Source organism: Dermacentor variabilis, chromosome 1 (genome assembly GCF_050947875.1).
Source record: "Dermacentor variabilis isolate Ectoservices chromosome 1, ASM5094787v1, whole genome shotgun sequence".
NCBI classification, from domain to species: Eukaryota; Metazoa; Arthropoda; class Arachnida; order Ixodida; family Ixodidae; genus Dermacentor; species Dermacentor variabilis.
This window is the reverse complement of record NC_134568.1, coordinates 190,607,177-190,632,093: the sequence shown is the minus strand read 5'-3', so window position 1 is coordinate 190,632,093 and position 24,917 is coordinate 190,607,177. Positions and strand designations below refer to the sequence as shown.

The following is a 24,917-nucleotide window of genomic DNA, read 5'->3' as shown; positions in this document are numbered from 1 at the left end:
AAAGGTGAATTTTCAGAAGAGACATAAATTACCTGCATGAGAAATTGCAATGTCCAGGCAGCTAGTTGAGAAGATTTTTTCTTAATTATTCAGAGCGCATGTTGCAGTTGCAAAATTGAATATGAGCAGTAGTGAAATCATAGACGCTTAGCAGAAATCCAAAGACTAGCACTACTTTCACTATAGCTGTCCTAAAATGTGTTCAAAGTACATCAGTGTTCCGGTTAACTGTTTTTTAAAAGCATCCCTCTAGCAGTTTCGGATTACTTTAACTGGTACACCAATGCATATCTTAGTAAACTTTGGGGACGGATAATTTGAAATAGGGGCTACTATTAGGATGACTGCCAAACAAACATGACCTCACTATTGCTTGGCTTCAATTTCACAGTTCCAGCATGTGCCCTAAAATGAATAATTTAAATGTTAATGAGCGACTCATACATAGCGATTCATCATGTTAGTAATGTCTGCCTATTCAAGTAATCCACCTGAGCAGGCTAAATTGTGACATATGCTCCATGCGATTTTCTAAAATCTGTTCAAACTTAAAAAAAAAAGAAAGAAAGAAAAGATAAATGGTATGTAGTTATGCTTACTGTATGTCTACTGTGGTGTCCTTGCAACAAGCAAAAAAAAGGGCAAATTTCGGAAGGGGGAAGAATAAATATTACACGTGAGAAGCTTTATTAATAACATAAAAGCAGCTTAACAAACAGGTAAACTGAGCAAGTTGGTACATATTCATGTTGAAACCTCAACACAAAAATTAGAACATAACGAAAAGGTGACCACACACGCTCGTCTCATGTGATCTCCTTTCCATCATCTAATTTTCGTGCTGAAATTTCAACATGAATAAGAACAACACTCATTGGCTACATGGCTTTCAGAGTGTGTACATTTACGGTTGACATAATTGCCATAATCTTGCTGCAGTAAAATGGCTGATAAAGAATTACAACGTAACTTATGCTGAGCACTGAAAACAAAAGCATGAACAAGACACAATATGCCATTAGAAGAATAGTTGGTACTTTGCATTTTTTCCCCTCATCAATAAGTCCATTAAGAATTATAGAGGCTTTTGTTATCCTGATACACTAAAACAAGATATTAGGTCAGGCTACATAAGTAGACTACATTTTTAAAATAGCAAGCAGAAGTAGTCTTTTGACCTCAGACAAATAGTCAACCAAAAATTCATAATTACCACCAGCAACAAATCAGGAAAGACACTACACTGACCTATGTTTATTCATAAAAAAAGAAAAGGACAGTTGACTGCCTCTGCACCATTTAGGCAGCCTGGGATCATCACTATGTGATTAACAAATGTCCTGCCACTTAATGTACTCATCTGCATAAATTTTCACACAGGTTGGGCTATGCACAAATGCAGTTCACTTGATGCGCAGTTCAACACCGAGGAGCTCCTCTGCCTTTGCACCAATCTGCTTGTGAATAGCATTGGCTTCTGCTTGGACAAGCACCCGCTCCACATGTCGGTACACTATCCGGTAGCAGTGGCTGGTCCTATGGGTCTTTGGGTGGATGAAGGTATCTCTATGTTCCACACGTTCCACAAGGTCACCACCACAAGAGCGAACAATGTCAAAGAAGTCATTTGCCGCAAACTCGGGAGGTGCCCAGAAAGACATGTCTGCCAGGCATGGAGGGTGGCGGCTTAGTTCCTGTTGTTTCAACAGAAAATAAAACTCATTTCAAAATAGTCTTCTCAACAAGCCAAAGAATAACACATTAGCCATAATATAAAACACAAGAATAACTTCATGAAAGCATCAGCAACAGCAACACAAGACAATACTGTATGTCTCAAATCTTGGCTGAAGCATGCAGACGAACTTGATTATTATGGAGCCACTGACTACACAAGCACTTGTTGAACATCTTGAAGGGGCAGCGCAAAAAGACGATGACAGAAGGCAGGAACACACAGGACAGCGCTGTCCTGTGTGTTCCTGCCTTCTGTCATCGTCTTTTTGCGCTGCCCCTTCAAGATGTTCAACCAGTACCAACTCGCCCAAATGTCGATCCTTCTACAAGCACTTGTGGCTATGGCAGTGATAATGACAAATATATTACATAACAATATACAATAGACTGCACCAATGTACCGTACGGGTCCTCTTGAAGCTCAACATGACTCACCCGGAAGACAACTGGCTGATAGGGGTCATTGTGTTCAAACTGGGCAAAGAAGGCTGGGTCAGTACTCCAGAAAGCACGGATGTCAGGGATGCTGTACAGGGCCATGGCAAGGCGCTCCAGGCCCACACCAAAAGCCCAGCCAACTTTGTGCTCCACACCAGCTGCATTGGAAAGAAAGAATGCACACATTCTAATTAGTTGCTTACCCTTCGCTTTTTTTTTTTTGCACACAGCAAATCGTCTATAGCCAGATGTATACATCCCCATAGCAAGTGAATGCGTATTTTCTATGAAACTACAATCCTTGTTATAAAGAAGTTTCATCCGACACAAACGTGTGTACCTTCTCTATATCCAATGTGTACGCCTATGTGTACACACGTAAGTGTACATGCTGATATCATGGGAAAAAAAAAACTTGTAACTGGGTCTATGCAAAAGAAATGCAAGTGTGATGCCTCCAATAGGCTATGAAAGCATTGCCTGCTGATTTGGATGGTCCAGCAACTTGCCATGCCAATACGTAGCATGTGAACAACAAGAAATCACAAATATGAGCTTGGAACAATCATTAATACACAACTGTGTGATTGGTGTAATCACACAGGATCGGCCCGTTGGCTTGCTGGCTATGTGCCAGCCAAGCCACTGACCAAAACGAACACACGCATTCAGAATATAGCACCTTAAGCTGCCTTTCCCGAGGGTCAAAAATTTTGCCTACCAGAGTTCATATTTTGAGCTGCCGAGCAAAGAAATATTTGCTTTGCTGTAACCAATATTCCCTCTCATCTTTCATTTTTGGTTTCCTCGAAGCAGCACAATACTCAATGAAATAAAGCATAGCCAACCAAAATTTTTATTTACATTGTTATATGCAATAATTCATCATAACCATGTTTATTACATCAAGGTTTGACTGTAACAGACTGCACAAAAATAGGCAAAGTTCGGTAAATATATTAAAAACGTTTATATTAACTCTGGAAACAGAGAAGCTGACAAAAAATTTTTGTGCATGGAATGTTAATCCCAGCAGCTTTGTAAAGGCTTTGAACAATGAAGCTTCAATTAATGCCACAATGCAGACACATGGCAGCACACAATCATTTTTGTGGAACCTCTTATTCTTTTGTAGTTATTAAATAATCTGATAATCTCCTGGAAAAGCTTGCACTTAACATAGGATAGCCTACTAACCAAATACAGTTTATGTAATTGGCTACAATTTTGGACAAGAAACAGCAACAGCAAGTCATTGCAGTCATATTGGAAAGAGTAAAGACAAGAAAGTTTACCATTAAAAAGAATTTCTTGTTCCATGATGCCACAGCCCAACAGCTCCAACCAGTCCCCTTGAAACTTTGCCTCGAGCTCCCACGACGGGTGTGTGAATGGGAAATAGGTTGACACCCATCGGATCTCTGTTTCTGCTCATACAAGAACAAGAAAAAAAAGGAATGTCAACAAGGGCGCCCATAAATGGCAGTGAGGTACTGCTATTTATAGGTGATAAGACTTTTTCTCCATTTGCTGCAACAATAAAGCTCACATATTACAAACCTAAGCACCTTGCAGCATCTGTTTGCTGAATCCAAATGTGTGGTAACTGAATTGTCCAGAAAGCAGTCGACTTTTTCAGCCAAAACAAAATCTATGTTTAGGTACAAAAATAAAAGTTATGGTTGCCTGCTAGAGCGGTCCCAGCCCAATGACAATGGCTTCAAGTTTATTTTATGCGGAACCATGTTTCTTGCCAGGACCACTGCAGCATGCAAGTTTCATTGATTTGATATTGTCCACAGCAGTTGATGCACTCAGGGTCACTAGTTACAAAGCCAAGTTGATGTAATTATCTAATGGTATGGTGTTACTCAAGCTTAAAACTTAATAGATAAAATTATGCTCAATGTTCCACAACAGAAGTAGTACAGTTCACAGAAATTAAATTGTCCCATTAAACAGCAGTCTGCCACGACGCTGTATCTGCAGAGATAATGATGGGTGCCTGCAGGAACTAACAGCTGGTACTACATCACTGTTTGAAGATGTCTGGTGAGGTACGTCACATGATTGCCTTTCTATTCTTTCTTTCTCTGATATTCTGTCATTTTCATTTTGTAAGCACGCTCTGCTGTTACCCATTTTCAATTTTTGTTTCTCTTCAGAGAAACAAAATTCTTTCTCGGCTTTTCATAGCCTCTCACATGATGCCTAAGCTCATTGCAAAGCCATTAAGTGAGGCTTGCTCTCCTGATACTGAAATGCAGCTTGCGAACCAGACTTCACTCCACCATGTTTTCGCTGCAAATCACTGATAAGATTTGTAGATGCTCATACTATTTCGGACATGGTGCCATTTGCAAGGTCCGCAACCTATAGGTTGTGCATGAGGTAATCCAAGCTAGTAATCTGGAGGAGGATCGCAATCAGGACGACCCCAAAGTGTGTTGTAAAACGCTGTGACAGATGTGCGACAATATGCCCTTTGGCATACATGAAGCTGTTTTCATTACGTGACATTATGAGCCACACTGCAACGGAAGGAAGTAGGATTATGTAGCTAATTAAAGCCTACCCCTTCCCCCTCCCCCCACATAAGTACTAATTAAACACCCGCTTCATCATTTCGTGTGGTGTTATAGACCCTTTTCATGGTGATCACATGGGCACTGCCATGTTTGATCACATGGTGATGCCTCCATTGCTTGCTTCAGCTGCCTCCGTGTTTACAATGGATGTTCAAACACTCCAGTGTGGTTATGCAAACCTCTGTTTCAGCGGATATTGTAGACAGTAATTGGGTGGACGACACAAAGCTTTGGCCACAGCTACAAAGGACATGTAAGCGCTTTCGGAGCTCATTACAGCATGTCCAAACGGCACAAGCACCATACATGGTGCTTAACTGTTCTAAAGGCAGGGCTAGAAATGTGCTCCAAGCTGTCCAAACCTTCCACTTATGAATTAAATCAGAATCAGTATCTTTTGCTCTTCATTCTTTATCTGGCAAACACTTAGAAGCAGCGGCTTGTAATGTTTCTGATTCAGTTATGTTCCTCGGTGCGGTCAGTATGGGATTATTTTCTACCTAATCACTCGCGGGTGTGCTCAGTTGCAATAGACTTGTTCTTGCTGCACACAAGGCTTGGAGTGTAGGTGTTCTCTGGTTTGTAACAGCTTGTAGCAGAAACATATTATCGCTAGTAATTCATTTACTCTGTGAACCGTCACAAAACGTTCAGCTTTGAACAGCCGCGTGTTGTTGAAGCGTAGTCGCTGTCACCCTTGTTTCTGTGCATTGATTCAAATATGCGCCCATTCACTTATTCTTGAAGCGTTGGCAATAGTGTGGGCATAAGTGTGCAGACAGCATGCGAGAAACTTACTATGTCAGGAAGCGGTGCTACTTTGTCACTGTGTAACAAGCAGAACTCACTCTTGCCGATGTTCCGAGGTGGAAGTCCTTTCTTTGGAAGTTAGCGGTACAATGCTGGTGGATGAGTGAATTTCTTTTATCCTCAAGGTAAGCAGTGCATAGCGAAGACCCGGCAACAGCTAATCACACAGAAGCAGGGCACAAGCTGTAATGGTTTTGTATTTATGTGCTTTCGCTGAGGCAACGCGCAGCACGCCACCGAAAAGTGCCATCTCGTACCTCTACAGCAAACTGCTCCGCCAAAAGGGTTTGTATATTGTACTGCTGATGCCCATAATGGTGCAAAGGGCAGATTACAAGCAGAGGGAAAACTGAATTGTCCCCCTACATGCCCGACTCGGTGCTTTGTCACTCAGAAGTAAAAGCATTATATTTCTCAATTATTTGGCAGTGCTTTTTAAGCATGAAGCACATCAACTAAAGCCTAAATGTATTACGAATCAATTCTTCAACCATGAACATCCCACAGGGTGAAAAATTTAGTCACCAGTGTTTGTAGTAATTTTTATTGTATGAACAATCAATATTTCAAATACTATATTTTTGCACACTTTCACTCTAGGCAAATGTATTGCAATGCACACATGATGCGGCTACTATTAATAAAAAGAAAGTGCAATGTATTGGAGGTCGTTTTTCGCTTCAAGGCTTTGCAACGGTGCTAGAAAAAAGCTGAACACTTTTATTAAGCTGCATAATTTTATCACTTCAAAACAGGTACTCGGTATACTGTAAGAATGTGTTGAGCATTTGATAACATACTCATATAATTGTTAAAAAACTATACTACAAAACTCTTACTTGCTTAATTTGACCAGTATGCTGGCAGGTAATTTTTAAAAAAAGCTAAAGGAAGTGCTTGCGCCACTTCCTAGAATGGTACATAGCGTGCCTCAAAGGCGGGGTCACAGGCTTACTAATCCGTAGCCGCACCAACAATTCTTTTTCTGTGGATTTTGCTAGAAAGACGGAGACCCTTTTCACTGCGGACAACCAAGCCATGCAGCACATGTGCCTACTATTGCAGTTCTTGACCATCGTATGCGCAAAAGAGGTCAACAAAAGCACACAGCACGAGAAATGCTGGCACAGCTTGGACTAGCCACACGAGAAACGTGGCCATACCACAATGTTGTCTGATGATCCTCCTCGTGGAGTTTCTCTCTCTGATCATCGTGTGGCGGTACCATGCATGGACCTTGCAAATTTCTCTAACATACCATGTGGTTTAATTAGGAAGAGCCAACATTTTTAAGACAGTACAGAGAAGAAAATATCATCTATGTTCTTTTATTTCAGCAATAAAATACAAGTGGTGAAAGACATAACTAAATGTTTGATAATCATGGGTGGTTAAATATTTAATCAAACTTAATAATTAACATGCAATTAATTACCTTATAGTGTAGGTTGCAATTCTGGAACTGAAACAAGTCAGTGCTCAAGGCACATACACTTGTAATACAGAGACTAACGCCAGATTTGTGTTATCCCTTGTCAAGCCTGCAGTAAAATACCCCCCTCTCTCATACACACACAGTTGCACACATGCACGCACACTATTGATAATATTTTGTTAATATTGTCAAAATTTTCCCTAAAGCCCTCCCTCACACAATGTGGGGCAAAGCTAAGTGGATGACCAATGACTTTGTGATTCAGTTTGAGGACAAATATCTCAATACTGGTGCACATCTCAGGATTCTAAGAGAGTGGACATGCTTTGAGCACTGCTGTCTAGCTAGTCTATTCTGCAATCGCAACAAGTGCCCTAAAGTAATTATTCAAGAAAGTACCATTCCATCATAGTTATTAATTAAACAATTGGTAATTATAATACACTTACTGACATCTGCCACCAGAAGTAGTGCATTGCTGAAAAAGGATGTCATCAGCACTGCATTGTCTTTACACAAATTTTGGCACTTCTCATTTGAAGAAGGTGGTATATCTGATGTCGTATCACACCAAACAGAATAGGCAGAGGCTAGAAAGTTTAGTTGTCTACGTTTAGTACATGTACATGCTACAAAAGAAATGGTCAAATCCTGTTGCCCACACATCAGTAGACTGGTAGCACTGACAGTGTTTATTAAACTTTGGTTTCAAATTTCCCATAAAAGCATTGAAGCGAATAAGCCTTTCTTACCAGGGCCAAGCAGCTGCTGAGCGAGCCCCTGCAGGCATGTCTTGAGACTATGCTCTAGAAGTTTGGCCGCTTCACGTGTATGCAGACCCTGCTTGTCAGACTCACGGTTACCACTTTCAAACAGGGACAGACCATGATTGCTCCCTGGAAACAGCTGAAAGGTAATATTTATTGTAATTAATAAATAGCCCATGACCAAAATACAGTGTTAGTGCTCAAGAAAGGATATGCACATAGCTCATTCTATCAGCTCCAGCAAAAATATAAGGCCCTCGAACAATCATGATTTCTATCAAATGAAATAAATAAATAGACCAGACATGGGCGAATATCAACTTTTTCAAACAGGAGTAGTAAATGTTGAATAGAATATTGAATAGCCAAACACAGATGCGCATATTTACAGCAGGAATATTTATTTCGGTTTGATTAAGTACCATGCCTGTATTGACTAGTGCAAAAATTACAGCTATATATCAGGGAGAAATGATCAGTTTTATACACAAGGTAACTAATTGTCATTAAAGAGACTGCCCGAATAGCCTCTCAAGATGTTTAGAGCTTGGTCGCAAGGAAGGCATTGCAAGAATAAATGGCTGCTGTATGATTATAGCTTTCCGAAAATGGTAAATAAATGGTTGCTGGGAAAAAAATAGGCAGGAAGTTGTGGGAAAAGAGCGGCTGAAAGACTTTTGCGCCATAAATATGCATGAACAGGCTGTTGCAATGAAAGCATCACTGGTTGTAGCATAAAAAAGAAAAGTGGTACGTGACAAAACTTCCCAAAAACACTAAATGACAGATTACAAGCAAAAATTGGGTTGTCATGCGTGCTTCCACCATAAAGCCAAAAACAAAGGTTGCAATACCCAGTTTGTATCTCCATTGCTTCATAAATTTTTGTCGCTGTTTCACTTCTGATAATTTGTGATACTTAGTAAAGTAAACAGAGAACAGTAGCAAGACTTTAACAGTATGTTGTTGCAAAATATTTGGTTATTTTCAAGTATTCAAAAATACTGAATACTTCCTTTTCGAAAACAAATATGAACACTTAATGTGCAATATTCGGTACGTATTTGAAAATTCGAATATTCCCCCACCCCTAAAATAAACAGGGTAGGGAGTGCTGTAAATTACTTTAAGACAATTATTTGAAATAATTCATGACTTTGCCCTTGGTATAGATAAAAGTGGTCAAATCGATAAATATTCCCGAATCTTTCTATGGCATTTGATTGTGTATTCCACTACAAGTTACACAGCTTTCTCACATCAGGCATGATTAGAAACTTGTTAAAAGACTATTTGAGTAACCACTACCAATTTGTACATTATCTAGGTCAATCCTCAATTTATGTTGTAGCATTATCTGGGGTATATCAAAGCACAGTGATAGCACCAATTCTTTTTCTAATTTTTTTATAAATGACATAGCAGAAGATATAGATGCCACTGCGTGGATCCTATACAAGGAAATCAAGAATGCGCAAGCTCAATTAACACTTAATAAAGCTTCAACAAGCTTAGAAATGGGTTTCAAGGATTGGCAGATAGCATTTAACCTAGATAAGTTAGCATAGATGACTATAACTCGAAAGAAAGCACCATTAAGCGTTGACTATGAAATTCGAGACACCAAGTTACGCAGAGTAGAAGAGTACAAGTATTTAGGTGTAATTCTAAGCTCTGATTTAAAATCGGATGCTTGTGTAACTAACATTACATATAAAGCAATATCAGCATGTTTTTCTTTGAAATGCTCCTTCAAGTCAGCATCTCAACAAACCTAGCTATTAGCTTACACATCCCTTGTGCATGCTGTGCTTGAATATAGCATCAGATGTTGATTTCCTTTAACAAACAATAATGCTGCAAAGTTAGAGTGTACAGAGGAAAGCCATCAAATTAATACATAACAAATACAGCTGTTTCGACTCTCCCATTGAACTCTTGAAGAAATCTGGTGCACCTACAATCAGTGAGCGAGTGAGGCACCTGTGCCTAAAATTCATGTTCTTCCACTTAGATAACACATTACAGATGAGCAGTAGTCGCTATTTATCCTTGTCTAATGCAAGACGTGCTTGAGCTAAACACACCAGACATCTTAAAATACAGATTTCATTGCGACAGCTTCCGGTATTCACTCTTTCTGAGTGCAATGAGAAAATGGAACTTGCTCCCAAACGACACTGCGCATAGCCCATTCAGTGAAAATTTCCTATATAAGCTTTTGGATTATTTACTGTTCCTGAATTACATGACTAAAATAATTACTTGCGCCTCGATGTTCGAATAACCTTATCCTTGTAACAAATGCCATTCCCATTTTTGTGTAATGGATGAAAAAGCTTTTTTTCTTGCTGCATGTCTGTGGGTACGTGCAATTCGCCTACACCACCTGAACCAGTTCATGAGGTGCTGCACCCTGCCATTCATTTCAGCGGTGCAGCAATGGCACCTGCTGAACCACGACGTTCGTTTCAAAAGGTGCAGGGCTGGTGCATGATTTTACTGCACCCACTCGACTGTCGGTGCCGACTTGGTGCAGGTGTACAGGTGTGAAGCAGCGGCCCAGCACATGACGCAGCATGCGGGCGTGAGCACCATTAAAACTTGCTTACAGACGTCTGATGCGTCTACGCAAGTGTGGTGTGTATTTACGCCCCAGAAGCCAATCATACCTGCCAGTTCAGGACCACTCAAACTTACACACTCCGTGCACATTAGTCTGACATAACATAACGGCTGCACCATGTCTGCAACTTTGCATTCGTTTCGAGTGTCTCGCTGGGCCTGCACCTTAGAAATCGAGCTGCAGAATTTCTGAACTTCTCATGAACTGCCGTGAAATGGTTAACAGTGGTGCAGGCGTATCGAACGGACCCTGTGCTTGGTTGCATAGCACTTGACTGCTTCCATCCATGATTGTATGGTACCCATGTAATGCTTGATTGTTAATTAAATTGTGGTGTTTTATGTGCCAAAACCAGGATCTGATTATAGCGCTTGAATCTTACTACCTGTGACACAAAGTAGCACGTTTCGAAGTTCTCACTTTATAGTAATTTAGCAACTTTTGTTGTTTTCAAGCTTCAACAATATGTATTTTTTGTAAGCCTGTATGCTTGTATGGTGTTCCATTTCCAGCAACAGCCTTCGATAAAAACTAGTGAAGTTTGCATAAATAAAATTAATAAAAGTTTCTCCAAATAGTTTTTTTTTGTTTTTTTACGTGTTGATCCTCTGTGAGTTGAACTTACGAAGAGAAACGCCTCATGCAACTGAAAACGAGACACTAGTCGCAAACGCGCCAAGATATCCACAGAATGCGCATGATCCAGTTCACAGATTAAAGCCGTAAACTGCGACCACGTACATAAACAAGAATCATAACAACTGGCAATCTAAACAATACAAATTGCAGGGTGGCCACAGCGATGGCTATTCAGATACTTGCTCAGCCTCATTTCAGCACTAATATAATGGGGCCGTTGCTTACCAGCGACTTCTAAAAAAAAAAAATAGGAAGCTGTATGGCTGTTCTCTACAAACACTCACTTCGTCTGCTGAAAACAGCCGGACGCCTTCGATCTGGTGAAAGATCGGGTAGTGGTGTCTGTCGACCTCGTCTCTCCGATATACATCTCCAGCCACTAGAAATGCGTCAAGGCCCGATTTCACTAGATCACGCTGGTGAGCTGATGTGTGCGCCCGCAGCATGAGCTCGTTGTTGATGTAGTAGCTGTCACTTTTGCACCGCGATGGATGAGAGGCTGGCACCAGCAGGCTGTCGAAATTCTGCTCCAACGTCACCACGGGGCTGAGTCGATCATAGACAGAAAATGCCGGATTTCCCCGACGGTTTGTGTATTTCTCCTCGAAAAAATCGGTTATTCTCCTTTTAACCAGATACAAGGGATGACACTTCTTCAGGTGCAACTTTCGAGTGGTGTGCTCCAGGATGCGCACCGTGAGGTTGCATTGGTCGCTGGGTTCGTACTGCTTGCCGTCTATGATCACCGGATCCTTACAAAGATGCCGAGGGCCCACTGCAGCACTCGCAGTAGAGCACCACGCATTAATGTCATGGCGAAAGCACGTAAATGACAGCAATCTTCGAAGGCCAGGTTTACTCGTAACACGCATGTTTTCGTAACCGGCACTGAGGTGCGTAGCGTGCGAGCGTGGTATGTCCAGTATATCATACCGAAACCGTGCCGAAACCAAAACATTGATATCGATAGTGATTGCTTGCGTACGGGTTAATCTAGGCGTGATAACCGTGGATAACGGTTCTTGCTTACAAATATTAAGAATGTACTTGTTGATTTTACTCATCAAGTCAAAATAATTGCTGAATTTGTAAAACTACCAAGTACGTTATTATTTAAATATAGATGTAAAGCTCTGCTTTTGCGAATTTTATCGCAAATATTTCTCAAGAAATGCACGTCCTTAGCCATTGCCGAAATGTTAGTGAGTGCGAATCGTCGCAAGTTTCCGTCAAATTTCTCTTATAAGCGTTACTCTAATTAGTTTTCTTACTTGGGCCGCTTGGGCCGAAAATATAATTCCTGGAGTTGCCAACAACGCCAAACGGTAGTTTCTCTATGGTAGTTTCAACATGTGACATGTGCGCAGCTGCGCAGCCGTGTTATGCGCTTGTGTGTGCTCTTCACTGAAATATGGCAGCCTCCCGTCGCCAAGTGTTGAGGCTTTACAAGGAGTTGATGCGCGAGTCTGGGCAGTTCAAGAACTACATTTATAGGTAAGAGCTAACTTCATTGAGTAGATAACGCGTAGCAATTGCAAGCGCACAGTATTATTTGTCGAATTTGGTGCATAGATGCACGACTCCCTGCGAGACGCAGCGGCGTCCGTAATGTTGTCATATATTGATACTGATATTAGCCTGTTTCTTATTGGGAGTTCGCTGTAAAATTATCTGTAATCATGTTAGTTTTACTTGTAATTTTTGTTAGAATGCTGTTAGTTGAGCGCCGAATGGGCGTGCTTGCGTGCACACCTACTGAACTGCTTGTGCAAAAAGCATACGCAGATACCCGCAGATCTTTCAATACAGCGCGCTATTTGAATCGGTTTCGTGACACGCGTGGTACATAAAAGCCGTCGCGCTAATTTTTTTTTTTTGTCGGTCTTTCATACCACCTTGCGAGTATCGGTCACTTCACTTTAGTGTATTCCATTGTCGCGCACTTGCCTTCGTTTCATTTGATGCCAACACCCATGTCTGTCCAGCACATGACAATGGCGCAGTCTTTTAAAAAACATGCGCCTATTAACGTTACAGAAAGAAATGCACGCTTACGAAAAGTTACATGGAAATGTGTTAAACACGTTTATTCGAAGCATTTGGCTACAGTGATAGATTTCTCGGATGAGCAATGCTGTACGCACGACGTCGTGTGCAGAAGGCGGAAATAGTTGCATAAATTTGCAAGTCAACACAGGCTTCTGTAGCGTTGCAGTTACACGAAATGCTTGCAGCCTCCCAGTAAATGCTTGTGCACCGGTTGGCGACGCTTCGCGCTATTCAGTCGCACGTTCAAGTGTGTAATCAGTTAGGCATAATATTTGGCAAACATTTTGTTTCACAGGTCTTATGCATTGAGACGTGTGAGAGATGCTTTCAAGGAGCATAAAGCTGTTCAGGATATTGATGAAATCAATGAGCTTCTGGATGATGGACTGAAAAACTTGGAAATCATCAAACGTCAGGTGTGTTTGATTTTCTTACCATTTGCTTTTGTAGAAACTGAATTCTGCACATGTATGCTTTCATTTTAATCTTTAAACGTCCTTCAGTCTTCTTACAAAGTGACCTTCATAGTGTGCATCTGCTGTGCAGTGACATATCAGTGCATGACATGGGTTTGCAAATGTTTAATGAATAGTAAGGTTTTGCCAAGTAAGTTTGTTTCTGGCGTGTTTCTATTCGTGCTTGTGTGATGCCATTGTTCTGGATGGGGGAGTACAGTGACTGGCACCATAAAAAAAAATAATTAAGAGAATTTGTAGTTGTGCTTCGCAAATGTTGCTGTGTGGAATCCATTATACCATGGTGCTTCTCAGAATGAAGGAATTAATGCAGCATTTATTTGTACAGGGATGTCTCTGTGGCTTAAATGAGAAAAGGATAATTAAGAATAAAAGATAGCATGTCGTGCACAAATTTAAACACAACTTTTCTATTCAGGGATCTTTTATTTATTGGAAAGATTGATCATGGTGCAGCTTAAGACAGGATGACTACAACACAGCACCACTCTGAATACCACAGGCTGCTAGTCTTTAACCTCTTCAGGTGCCAATTAATTCTGTCCATTGAAAATTAGTTTCATCACATTTATTGTACCTTCAGAATTGTGAAAACCAGACAGCTGCAGAACAACTTCGGAATTTTGAATTCTTCTGTGAGTGTTGTCATGATTACAGAAATTGGATCCCATTCGAGAACTCATTTATACATAGTATGGATGTGACATCACATCCACTGCTGTCGTCTGCTTCCACTACCTTCCGCCATCATGGGGTACCTTATCAACAGGCGCGTGCATAGGCCTATAGGTTCCCCAACATGGCGCTGCCGTAAACTGGAAGTCGCGGAGTATCGTTGAATGACGTACATGCATACTATGTATAGGAGCGATAATACAATTATTTAGTGTCTAGCATACTTGTAAAGCGTAATCAAGGAGTACAGGAGGCATACATGAATATCTTGGGAAATATCTGCTTGGATTCCTCAGCTATGTTAATTCTCTACAAGAAAAGTGGAAAATACCTCTCAAGAAAGGGCTCAGGCAAGGATACAATTTCTCCAGTGCTGTTCACTACATGCTTAGAAGTATGCAAGCTATAGACTGGGAAGGCTTAGGAGTGAGGGTCAACAGCAAATATCTCGGCAACGTTCGGTTTGCAGATAACGTTGTCCTATTCAGCAGCACTAGGGATGTATTGCAACTAATGATTGAGGACCTTAACTGAGAAAGTGTGAGAGTAGGGTTGAAGATTAATATGCAGAAGACAAAAGTAATGTCCAATAGCCTGGAAAGGAACAAGAATTTGTGATCGCCAGTCAGCCACTAGAGTCTGTGCAGGAGTATGTTTATCTAGGTCAATTACTCACAGGGGACCCTGAACATGAAAATTTATAAAACAGTAAAGATAGGATGGAATGCATACAGAAGTTGTACCAAATCCTGACTGGGAGCTTACCACTGTCGTTGAAAAGAAAAGTCTACAATCATTGCATTCTACTGGTGCCAACACATGGGGCAGAACCTTGGAGGTTAACAAAGAAGCTCGAGAACAAGTTGAGGACTGTGCAAAGAGCAATAGAATGAAAAATGTCAGGTGTGACATTAAAAGGCAGGAAGAGAGCGGTGTTGATCAGAAAGCAAACGGGGATAGATGATATTCTAGTTGACATTAAGAGAAAAAAGTGGAGCTGGGCAGGTCATGTAACGCATCGGGCAGCTAACCGGTGGACCATTAGAGTTACAGAATGGGTGCCAAGGGAAGGGAAGCACAGTCGAGGACAGCAAAGAATTAGATGGGGTAATGAAATGAGGAAATGTGCAGGCGCAGCAAAGGGGTAATTGAGGATTGCTTGGAGAGGCCTTTGTCCCACATTGGATGTAAAAATACTCATTATAATGGTGATAACATACTTGGAAAGAACCTATCCAGGCACTTGAAATATATACCTGATGCAAAATGTTGTGCAAAGAGTGAAAGAAGTGAACCCACTACATGAAGACAAACTGACACTGCGCGGGGAAACATCCAGCCGTCTACCTTCAAACTAATTTTCCTAAAACACTTTATCATTTAAACGTACAGAACAGGCCCAACCAGAAGTGCTTCATGATGTTTGTGACATGTTTTAAATATAATTTCAATCAGTGCGTTTGATTTTGATGCACTACCTTTGCATGCATTATTGTGCACATAGTGCTCGAAGGCATTAACTGCATAAGAAAAATATTAAAATTAATACCTTGCAGGCCCATGAGATTCAACCTCTGGTTTTCTGGACTCAGTAGCTAGCAGCTTTGACTTTTAGGTTACGGCACTGGTAGGTTATAGAAGTAACAAAACAATGTAGCTTTAGGTTCCTAAAGGGACCCTCATTATCCCCCATTGAAACTTTTGGTTACACACTAGTTAATAACATTTCAAATCAGTTCATTATTGGAAGAGATAAAAGAAATTTAATTGTCCTGTTACCATACCACCAGAGGGCCAGTGCGTCTGCCAACATACACTCTCCCCTCTTTGCCTCAACTAAAGTCCACACGTGATTTTCTCCCATACCAAAGCGAAGGGACCGCATCACCAAATTTGGTGCTGTGGTTGTCAAAAAAAAAAAGACAATTTCTCCTTCCTCATAGGAGGCCCCAAGCTGCAGCTTCCTCTTAATGCCATATTTTGCCATGTGGTATTAGCTCTAAGAGTGCATTGCCATACACGATGCTTCACACTGTTTATTGAATGGGCATTCTTTGGTATGTACAGATATTGCATTGTCTCGAGATATGTGAGGTACTGAATGGTGGGACACTCATTGACTGGTTTGTCTTACTGCAGGTGGTCATTGGCAAGCTCTACAGGGCTTCTGACTTGGTCATTGAAAAGCAGTTTGCACAGCAGCGATGACTCTGTGAAGCCATCCTTTGCTGTAGCTTTTTGTATATTGTGTACTGTTCCTGCATCCTGGTCACAACCCATCCTGGTGTGAGTAGTAGACAAATTGTGCCATTTTTTTCACTTATCACTTCATGGTTTATACTCATCCATGGTGTACCACTCATTTTTAGTTGTGTTTAAGCAGGCTATACCAGCACTGCTGGGCTTTGTGGAAAGTGGAGACATTTTAATATAAATCTGAATAAATTTTACAAGTACAAAACTGCTAATGCACCAGACGTCTTGTCTGTTCATTGCTTTTTTTTTGCATGATATAGTATTTACTGCAGTGACTTGAGAAGGTCTCAAGCTAGGTGGTGTTGCAGCTTGTGGAACAGGAGAGGCACTTATTGTTTAAGCACTCTCGCATGCGTTTCTTCACAGAAGGGCATCTTGGAATTTACGGGGGGATCTTATGCTCGAATCATTTTGCCAAGTGTTCAGCCCTCATTTATCTACTGCAGGTGGGTCATGCAAAGCTGTTTTCCCACCTTTATTTTTGTGCTATGGCCATTTCGTAAAATACGTCCTCATGTAGGCCAGTTCCAACTTTGCAACAAGGCATCATGCATTCATTACTGAAATAATTCACATATAATTCACATTCACAATTTCGGGCATATGTTTGCATTACAGGAGATAACCTTCCAGTGGAAACCTATGATCGTCATCTGTATCTGCTTGCTTTTTTGACGAGTTTATTTTTAGGTTGCCCTCTCCTTTTGCAGTTGGTATTGTCTTGCTCAGTATTGCCAGTTCTTGTTGTTACCCGATTGCCAATGCAGTCATCTGTTCTCATAACTTGGCCAAAACATTTGTCTTTTCTTGAACTTTGGCTGCTACGTTTGTGACCTTGACCTCTTTTCGATGTAGTCATTCCAAGCTTGTTTCAGCATCCCCACTGCAGCAACATTTTGGGTCTTTCGAATGTTAGATATCATTGCATTGCTTCAATTCTGTACACACTAGCCACACCACTGCTTTGTGAAATTGTTTTAACTTGCTGGTATCTTTTTATCGCAGTGGAATCCATAATATCCTTGCTATTCTTCCATCCTGCCTGGATTTTCCTGGTCGCTTCTCATCCCACACCAACTTGCACTGTTAAAGCAAGGTACATCAGCTCAGTTGTTCTCTTGTCGTGTCAAGATTAGCTCAATATCTAAACTTCTGGCAATGGGCTTGTAGTTCAAGACAACCTTCAGTTGTGTGGTTCAGTCTGATATTTGTCTATTCAAAAGTATGAGGTTTCAATTTAGTTGATTCTAAATGCCAGCCAGCTCATTTGTGTTTTCCTTTAGCTAGCCTACTGATAAGCTGATAACAGCTCTGGCACATCAGGATGCAACACCACATTCCACCATTGCCTTGTCATCCACTTAACACCTTACCTCTGTCTGGGCACCTCTTTATGAGAAATGAAGTAGCGGGAAAGCTAGCAGTCTTCTTTAATGCATGTTTTTAGACTCGTAAAGCATTACAATAATTTTACAAAATTTAATAGCCTCGGCAAATTATGTGCAAATAGCAGCACAAATGCAAAAGACAAAGTGCTGACTGAAAACCAGGGCGTGTGTTTACAAGACTTCTCTTCTGTAAGTGCAGTCCACAACTCGGGACTACTGCCACATTGATAGTCTGATTATTATTGTTGTTAGGAGTGGTGGACACCCGGGTAACTGCCAGCATCAACCAATAAGGAAGTGCACTGATGCAGTAGAAGTTTGTAAATCTGCCCATATGTCAGCTCTGTGGCATGGGCTGCATTTCCAGGCACTGAGCACAAGCAGCCTACAGGTGTTGTTGCCAGTGTTGAGTTAACATGCTGTATGTATTCCAGCACATTAACATTGAATTGGACCATGCAGGGCACTGCAGGTAGATATAATATTAAACTGTGTGGCTAAAGGATGAAGCTGCTAAAAATCAAATGCCCTTGGGCATTTTACACACACTACACATTCTTAGGGGAGCAAAAAAAAATTTTGTGTACCATTTATGTAACCTCACACAAACCCCGCCTTTCTTTTTGTTGTTTCAGTTTTTCAAGCTCTGGGTGTCGGTGTGATCTGGACGACAGGGCCTTGAGGTTGCTGCTTCCCTGCATAAAAATAATTGGGCAGTCTTTAGAGATGGCATGTCTGTAGACGAAATAAAATGTGTTAATGGTTAGCAGGCCTTTGGACTAGCTTGTTTCACTTTACAAATATCTGCAGTAGCTGTATGGTGTGCTGGATGAGTAATGCAATAAGGGGAGATATTGCTGGTTCTAAGTGCTTTGTGCATAGACTGTACACACTACAAGTTCTGCAGACGCTTTATCAAATGAAAAAAAAAAGTCCTTATACCTAGAATATACATTCGCTAGCAATACACAGTTGATTCCGTTCATGCAGAGCCTTCAATTACATATTAAACTGCACTAGTATGCCATTGGAACAATCTGTACGTATACTAAACATGGGCTTCTGATCGCATTTTGGTGGGGGCAAAATGCGAAAACACCTGTGTACTTAGATTTAGGTGCACGTTAAAGAACCCCAGGTGGTCAAAATTTCCGGAGTCCCCCACTACGGCGTGCCTCATAATCAGAAAGTGGTTTTGGCACGTAAAACCCCATAATTTAATTTTTTTTAGGCTTCTGATTTTGCAGTGTTTATTTTTAGAAGGCGTTAACAGAGTTCCACCTTCATTTATTTATTTCCTGGAAAGCAGTCTATTTCAGTGCATAATATGTAATAAGGTGATTAGTATCGGCATATCTGCAAACCTGTGAACATTAGAATTCGTAAAATCCTGCAGACACTACACTTAAGGAAAAGGGATGGTAAAGCATGTATATTTGTAAAGTGCTCCTTGAGCAAACACTTTTTCAGCGATACATACGCCCTTTATTGATGATTTACCTTTGCATGCAGCACACAAGCATCAACAAACATGAACTTGGCACAGCACGTACTGAATAGCAATGCATTGTTTCTAGACCACAGTGACTTTCTCAGTGGCATTGTTGTTGCCAATTTACCCTGCTTCAGGAACTTGTCTGTATGAACTTCCTCAAAGCAAGTGCCCCTCTTTTAAACATCAGAATGCTGCTAAATGATTAGAAGACCAGCGAGTCAACTTTTTTGTGAACATATTTTATTTTTTGTAAAGCTTCATGCAGCATTAATAAAATAACAAAACATGCGTATATTGGTAAAATTATGGCAAATTCTAGAGAGCTGGCAGATGTGGTATTAGCGGTGACTAAAAGAAACGTGTTAAATGAAAGTTGAACATGGTATTGTCAGCCTGTACGCTTTTTCACTAGCACATAAGCATAAATAGAAAGGATTCCAGTTATCATGAAAATGTTTCCTGCACCTAAAGGGATGACACTTCGTATGTATGGAGGTTGGGAAACAGTTATCAGATATGATTCAATTTGTTATTAAAGTTGGTCTCAAAGTGGCAGACTTGGCATCAATGACAAAATGACACAGCAACATTTGCGAATGTCATGTAGAGATAAGGCAGGGTATGATGATGTAGAAGGAAAAAAAAAAACAAGCGAGTATTGTGCTTATTTTTTCTGGATGCGCTTGTATATTGTAGCCACAGCAGTCTTGCGAATGGAGAGCAAGTGTTTCATGACATCGTGATGAATCGACCTCCTGGGTACCGAATCCAAACATTTCTAGAAACAACTGTAGTAAATTATTTAGGCCTCACTGACTTTTTTCCACATATTTTCTAGGGTTTGGACCTTCATTTAAGAGAGCTCCGAATGACCCCTCGGGCTAGGTGAAAAAAGAAAACAGTCTGCAGATGGCATAGACTGCTGTGAACATCTCAGTAAAATTTTGCAATCGTGTGTGGCACACGGAGCTCTCAAAAAGAGCGCAAGGTCACTTTTTTCTCAAACACTCTTCAAACGAGGCCTTGTCCTCGCCTGTTTCGAAGCTGCCAGTGGCTTGCATGTGCCGTCATATGCAAGATTCCCATAGACGGCTGCTATTGGCTGATAGCTGACATCAATCAAGAAGGGTGTTTGGATCAGTGCTTTATTCATGCTTATTGATGTAGTTTAGTAAACAGGCTAAAGTAAGCGAAAATTTGCGTTTCAAATGTTGATAATAATCGCATACTTTCAGGCAAGGGTGACTATCACCTGCTCATGCTCGGCTGCCTGCATAGAACTATAGCCACGCTGCTAATCGGTGTCTGCCATCGGGTCTTCAATTTCAATTTTGAACACTCAGCTAGCCTTGAACCACATGAAACTTAAAGGTCGGACCTCACATAAGCTTGCCAGCATGCACTCACTCCTGGCTAGACACCTTGGCAGACATTGCTTCGTATTGAGCGATTGACAGCGCTTCAAAATGCATGATTTGGATGTGGCTACTACTATAGTGTACTAGAATGTGGGGTAGTGTGTTCAGGGAGGACGCATGGATGCCGCACTTGATGTTGAAAGCCACGAGCTGGCGCCACCAGAGCATGCACTATCACATCATGCACCGCTTCCGAAGTGCTACGGTGCTTTGCATGCATCGCGCTTAAGAATGTGAAAATGGGTAAGTTCCTATTGTAAAGGAAACATTTGTTTTTACTCACTGCAGCAAGAACTTCGTTCGTTTTTTTTACTGCATTCTTTAGGCTCGCGAAGCAACGGCTATCAGGTCAGGGAAGCATGCAGAAGCCTACTTATACTTAATTATTGTGTTTGAGCAGCTTTTTCTGCGCGAACAAGGTGGTTTACTCTGCATTCAACTGGCGCTGGAGCCTCCACAAGCCTTATTAAGTTCCTGTATAGTGCTGTATAGTAATGAATAAGGGCACAGGCACTGTTCAAAATGTAAAACATTAGACCGCTATGTAGTCGGTCCGAAATCGACTGCGTGCCCTTGTGTGAGTGCAAAACCCACGCGACGGGAATGTTTGCTCGTAATAATTTGTACATTTTAGAAGCTCTTATGGATAAAAGCAACCCACGGTGGGGGGGAAAAAGTCGCACTTTCGCCTTAAAGGCGAAGCATCGATTGCGGTAGCAAATAATTATGCAGCTATATGAAGTAAGGATAGTAGGTTTATCGGCCGTATAAACTTGTACTAAACATCCGCTTACTAACTAAATGAAGCACAAGCAAGCATGAACGCATCTCACTCGACGACCGCGGACACTGTCAAAACGCTGGCTTGAGGGAGCGCGGCAGCAGCAGCGAGCGAAGTGACCTTTGTGCTGCCTTTCGCTTCAACGCGAACTAAGCGGCTAGAACACAGCGCACACGAAGCTATCAGCACTTGGCGCACTATACCCCTACCGCAGATCGCTTTCAAGATAGGGACCGCGCGGCCGCGCCATACGCAGCCGCCGCCGGAGTAAAACGCACATGCGCGATACAGCATATGGCGCGTGGCCACGATGTTATCGCACTTGTTCGACAAAGCGCTGCAACACATGCAAAACATTATCTGGAGCCAGCGGCCACAGAGACAGTCCGATAAGCGCAGGATCACGATGTGGCCATCCCGATGAATGGAGCGCGCACGGTCGATCCCACGCGCTGGCTCGGCATTCGGCATCAGCAGCGTTGAAACGCCGGAGGCCGCACGGTAGCGCTTCTAGTGCTTCCCGAAAACGAAACAAAGACACGGGTTGATAACCAGCAATCATCGCTTCTTATTTATAGGGCATGGCGTGTTGGTTCGTTCGCACCAAAGCACAGAGGCGCACAAACATCTAACATCGGCGGTACCAAGCGCCCTCTCTCTCTCCCGCCGGGGTGCGCATCCCCATTGCTCGGGAGGCAGAGAAACCGCCAGAAAACACGTAGAACTTCTTTGTTGAGCAGACGGCGGCGCATGCGATTGATGAGGAGAAGGAGAAACCTGCACAAAGCTACGCTCTCTCGGGCTGTTATCAGTGGATTTTTCTCGGATGTTCTTGTACATTCTATGGCGTGAGCGGGTCAGTCTTCGTTCGCGTGGCTCTAGCTTCCTATATAGGCGCCGATTTTTTGACACTGTCGAAAATTGCTTATTTCACATGAACTCAAAAACGGTAGCAACATCAACAAAGGACAGTGCACCGGAGAAGGAATAAATAAGCTGTATTAAGACGAGTAAATGCAAAATGCCCAACCTACCCCCGGTTTCTCTTTGGACATTATACAGAACATCACGCCGGCGGCGACGGCGGAAATGCGCCTACAATGCCCATATAATTGTTATCACAATAAAGTTGCACTTGATATTAGTCGAATACAATTATCACAATAGCATGCGCTCATAAGCACCTACCGTTTTTTGGAGACATCGTTTAGGGGTCACTAAAGGCAAATATATTACTTGTGTTAAAGTGATAGATTAGTACTGGAGAACGTCTAAGGCATAAGTATTATCGTGAACAAAGCTTTAGTAATCGAGAAATCGAGGTAAATGTAAACCACGATTAGAGAATACTAGCCCGATGGCGAAGGCACTCCTCATTTTAATTCTGTCACGAGTACGCAACCATTCGTAATAAAAAGATCACTGTATTGCATTATAAGACGAAAGAAAATGCAACTTACCAAGTTCTATTAGACTTTGAGAAAAAGAATTCATTGGCTTGGCGTTACCTAGCGTTACCCTTGACAACGACGCGGGCGGTCGAAAAGTTTCGTTTTCTCCACTCTGCGCGCCACCCGCGCTTTCGCGTTTCAATAGTTTCGTTATCGCGTAGTGCTGTGCTGGTTTTGTGACTCGCAGAACTCACACAAACTGTTAAGTAGTGGATAATGCCACGTCCATGCGATGTCGCGGGATTCCCTAACTGTCCACGCCACTTGACCAAGAACAACTGCTGCGGCAAATCCAATGCTCTGTCTCGGCTCGGTTTCTACAGGGCGCGAGTTTTCGTTTTGCGCAGAAAACCGTAGCGCCGTTTATCCTGCGCCGTTTTACTCATCCATGGCAGTAAAGGGAAAGGGCGGTGATGGTGTATGCAACGTCACCACTGCCCGCTCGGGGGCGGGCGATTTATTGAATTGCGCTAAAGGTGTGCGGACCCTTAAGACGCAATGTTCTCGTAAACTAAGCATTTCTTGGCCCGAAACAGGCGCTGCGAGGTTTCTGGGATGGTATTTTAACGGTCCACATCGACTTAAAATTTGCCTTTAGTATCCCTTTAAAGCAGCCCAGACGTCGGATCAGGAAATTGACAGCCCGAGAGAAGCTTCTGTGTTTTCACTGCTGCTGTCGTTTAAAAATTATGTTGCCGAGTTGACTAAAGCGCAGATAATGCGTCTTTTTATTGACGAAGTGCTAGGAGCACTGCAAGCTAGTTTCGACGATACCTCCACTCGTAGTTTTACAGAAAGAAACCTCCAAAAGCACACGTAGAGTGCCGCACGAATAGTCGAGCGGCAGCGGTGGAACTTTTTTGTGATTTGCAAGCTTTTTTAACGCTTGGAAAAAACTGTTTTGTATCACGCACTGAGCAACTGAAAGATGGATCGGGAATTTTTCATGATGGTCACATATTTCCGGTTGACAGTTTTGCTCTGATTATAATAATTGAGAAGTAAATTGATAACGAGTTATATAATTAGGCAAAATGCAAAAAAATTATAATAATATGATTTGCTCCAAGCGACGGCTAACAACATTACTTCGGTTCTGTCCAGCTACGTGGCAGTCGCATATATTTAAATTCCGGCTCAAGTTACGGTGGAAATTAACCCTGTATATCTTACATTGTTAAAGATAAATGAGAAGAAAGGAGGTTAACCGAGGAGCCCGATTTTTATTAGTCATATCATAAGAAGCCAACAAACACTGACACCAATTGAGGACAACATAGGGGAAATTACTTGTGCTTAATAAATGAAATAATGAAACGATAAATTAATGGAAATTAAAGTGGATGAAAAACAAACTCCATCCGCCGACGGTGCGCTGCTGATGGGGACCTATGGTCCTATAATCCGTAGTACAGTATGAACCGACTAGCCCAGCAACAAGTATTACTGAACCCCACCACTGTAAACAATTTGATAAATAAGAAAAAAATGTGCCTTGTCTAGAAAGTGGCTATTCTAGCGACGCGAGCGCGTCAACAGCACTTGCGTATCTCAAGTCCCCGAACTAAGTGGTGCGCACTATTGCCCGCGTGTAGATAAGATTCGACTGCTCGAAACAACCTGGAATGGAAACCGTGGTCTGTATACAGACTTGTGCATCGCTAGCGAATCGCGACCCAAATTTCAGCGATGCTGCTCATACGGCCGCCCATGCCCACGAGCCCTCTGAGCATTTTCCATTACTCTGAGCCTTTTCCAAACAAAGACGTCTTTGCTGTCACTGGGGACTTCTGGTGTCCGGAACCGGCTTTCTGCTTCTGTGGTAAGTTGGCCTTGTAGTGGTTCTCGATCTCAATCATAGAGTTCCATACAATAATTACTAGAGGGA

General features: G+C 41.9%; 2 protein-coding genes across 4 annotated transcripts; one reads left to right on the top strand and one right to left on the bottom strand.

Moving 5' to 3' along the window:
* Positions 1 to 664: 664 nt before the first annotated feature.
* On the bottom strand, positions 665 to 11,982 carry PheRS-m (Phenylalanyl-tRNA synthetase, mitochondrial). The gene is made up of 5 exons (XM_075702041.1): positions 11,325 to 11,982; positions 7,761 to 7,914; positions 3,471 to 3,602; positions 2,173 to 2,333; positions 665 to 1,694 (listed from the first exon to the last, which is right to left on the bottom strand). Exons 1-5 carry the CDS (start codon positions 11,910 to 11,912, stop codon positions 1,404 to 1,406), a joined length of 1,326 nt encoding a protein of 441 aa, XP_075558156.1. The 5' UTR covers positions 11,913 to 11,982; the 3' UTR covers positions 665 to 1,403.
* A 257-nt stretch (positions 11,983 to 12,239) lies between these two features.
* Positions 12,240 to 18,656, top strand: LOC142590157 (LYR motif-containing protein 4-like). 3 transcript variants are annotated; one of them, XM_075702060.1, is made up of 5 exons: positions 12,254 to 12,534; positions 13,385 to 13,505; positions 16,380 to 16,526; positions 17,502 to 17,592; positions 18,520 to 18,656. In XM_075702060.1, the coding sequence occupies exons 1-3, from the start codon at positions 12,452 to 12,454 to the stop codon at positions 16,446 to 16,448; spliced, it is 273 nt and encodes a 90-aa protein (XP_075558175.1). In that variant the 5' UTR covers positions 12,254 to 12,451; the 3' UTR covers positions 16,449 to 16,526; positions 17,502 to 17,592; positions 18,520 to 18,656. The 3 variants fall into 3 exon arrangements, with proteins under 3 accessions (XP_075558181.1, XP_075558175.1, XP_075558167.1); XM_075702052.1 differs by lacking the exon at positions 17,502 to 17,592 and having other exon boundaries at positions 12,255 to 12,534; XM_075702066.1 differs by lacking the exons at positions 16,380 to 16,526; positions 17,502 to 17,592 and having other exon boundaries at positions 12,240 to 12,534.
* Positions 18,657 to 24,917: the final 6,261 nt, after the last annotated feature.

Excerpts from the sequence above, each read along its gene's own strand:
- PheRS-m (XM_075702041.1), bottom strand. The coding sequence starts at position 11,912 with ATGCGTGTTACGAGTAAACCTGGCCTTCGAAGATTGCTGTCATTTACG. Across the intron at positions 7,915-11,324 it reads GGCTGTTTTCAGCAGACGAA|CTGTTTCCAGGGAGCAATCA; the intron begins GTGAGTGTTTGT and ends ATTACCTTTCAG. Across the intron at positions 2,334-3,470 it reads ACAAGAAATTCTTTTTAATG|CTGGTGTGGAGCACAAAGTT; the intron begins GTAAACTTTCTT and ends TTTCCAATGCAG.
- LOC142590157 (XM_075702060.1), top strand. The coding sequence starts at position 12,452 with ATGGCAGCCTCCCGTCGCCAAGTGTTGAGGCTTTACAAGGAGTTGATG. Across the intron at positions 12,535-13,384 it reads TTCAAGAACTACATTTATAG|GTCTTATGCATTGAGACGTG; the intron begins GTAAGAGCTAAC and ends TTTGTTTCACAG. Across the intron at positions 13,506-16,379 it reads TGGAAATCATCAAACGTCAG|GTGGTCATTGGCAAGCTCTA; the intron begins GTGTGTTTGATT and ends GTCTTACTGCAG.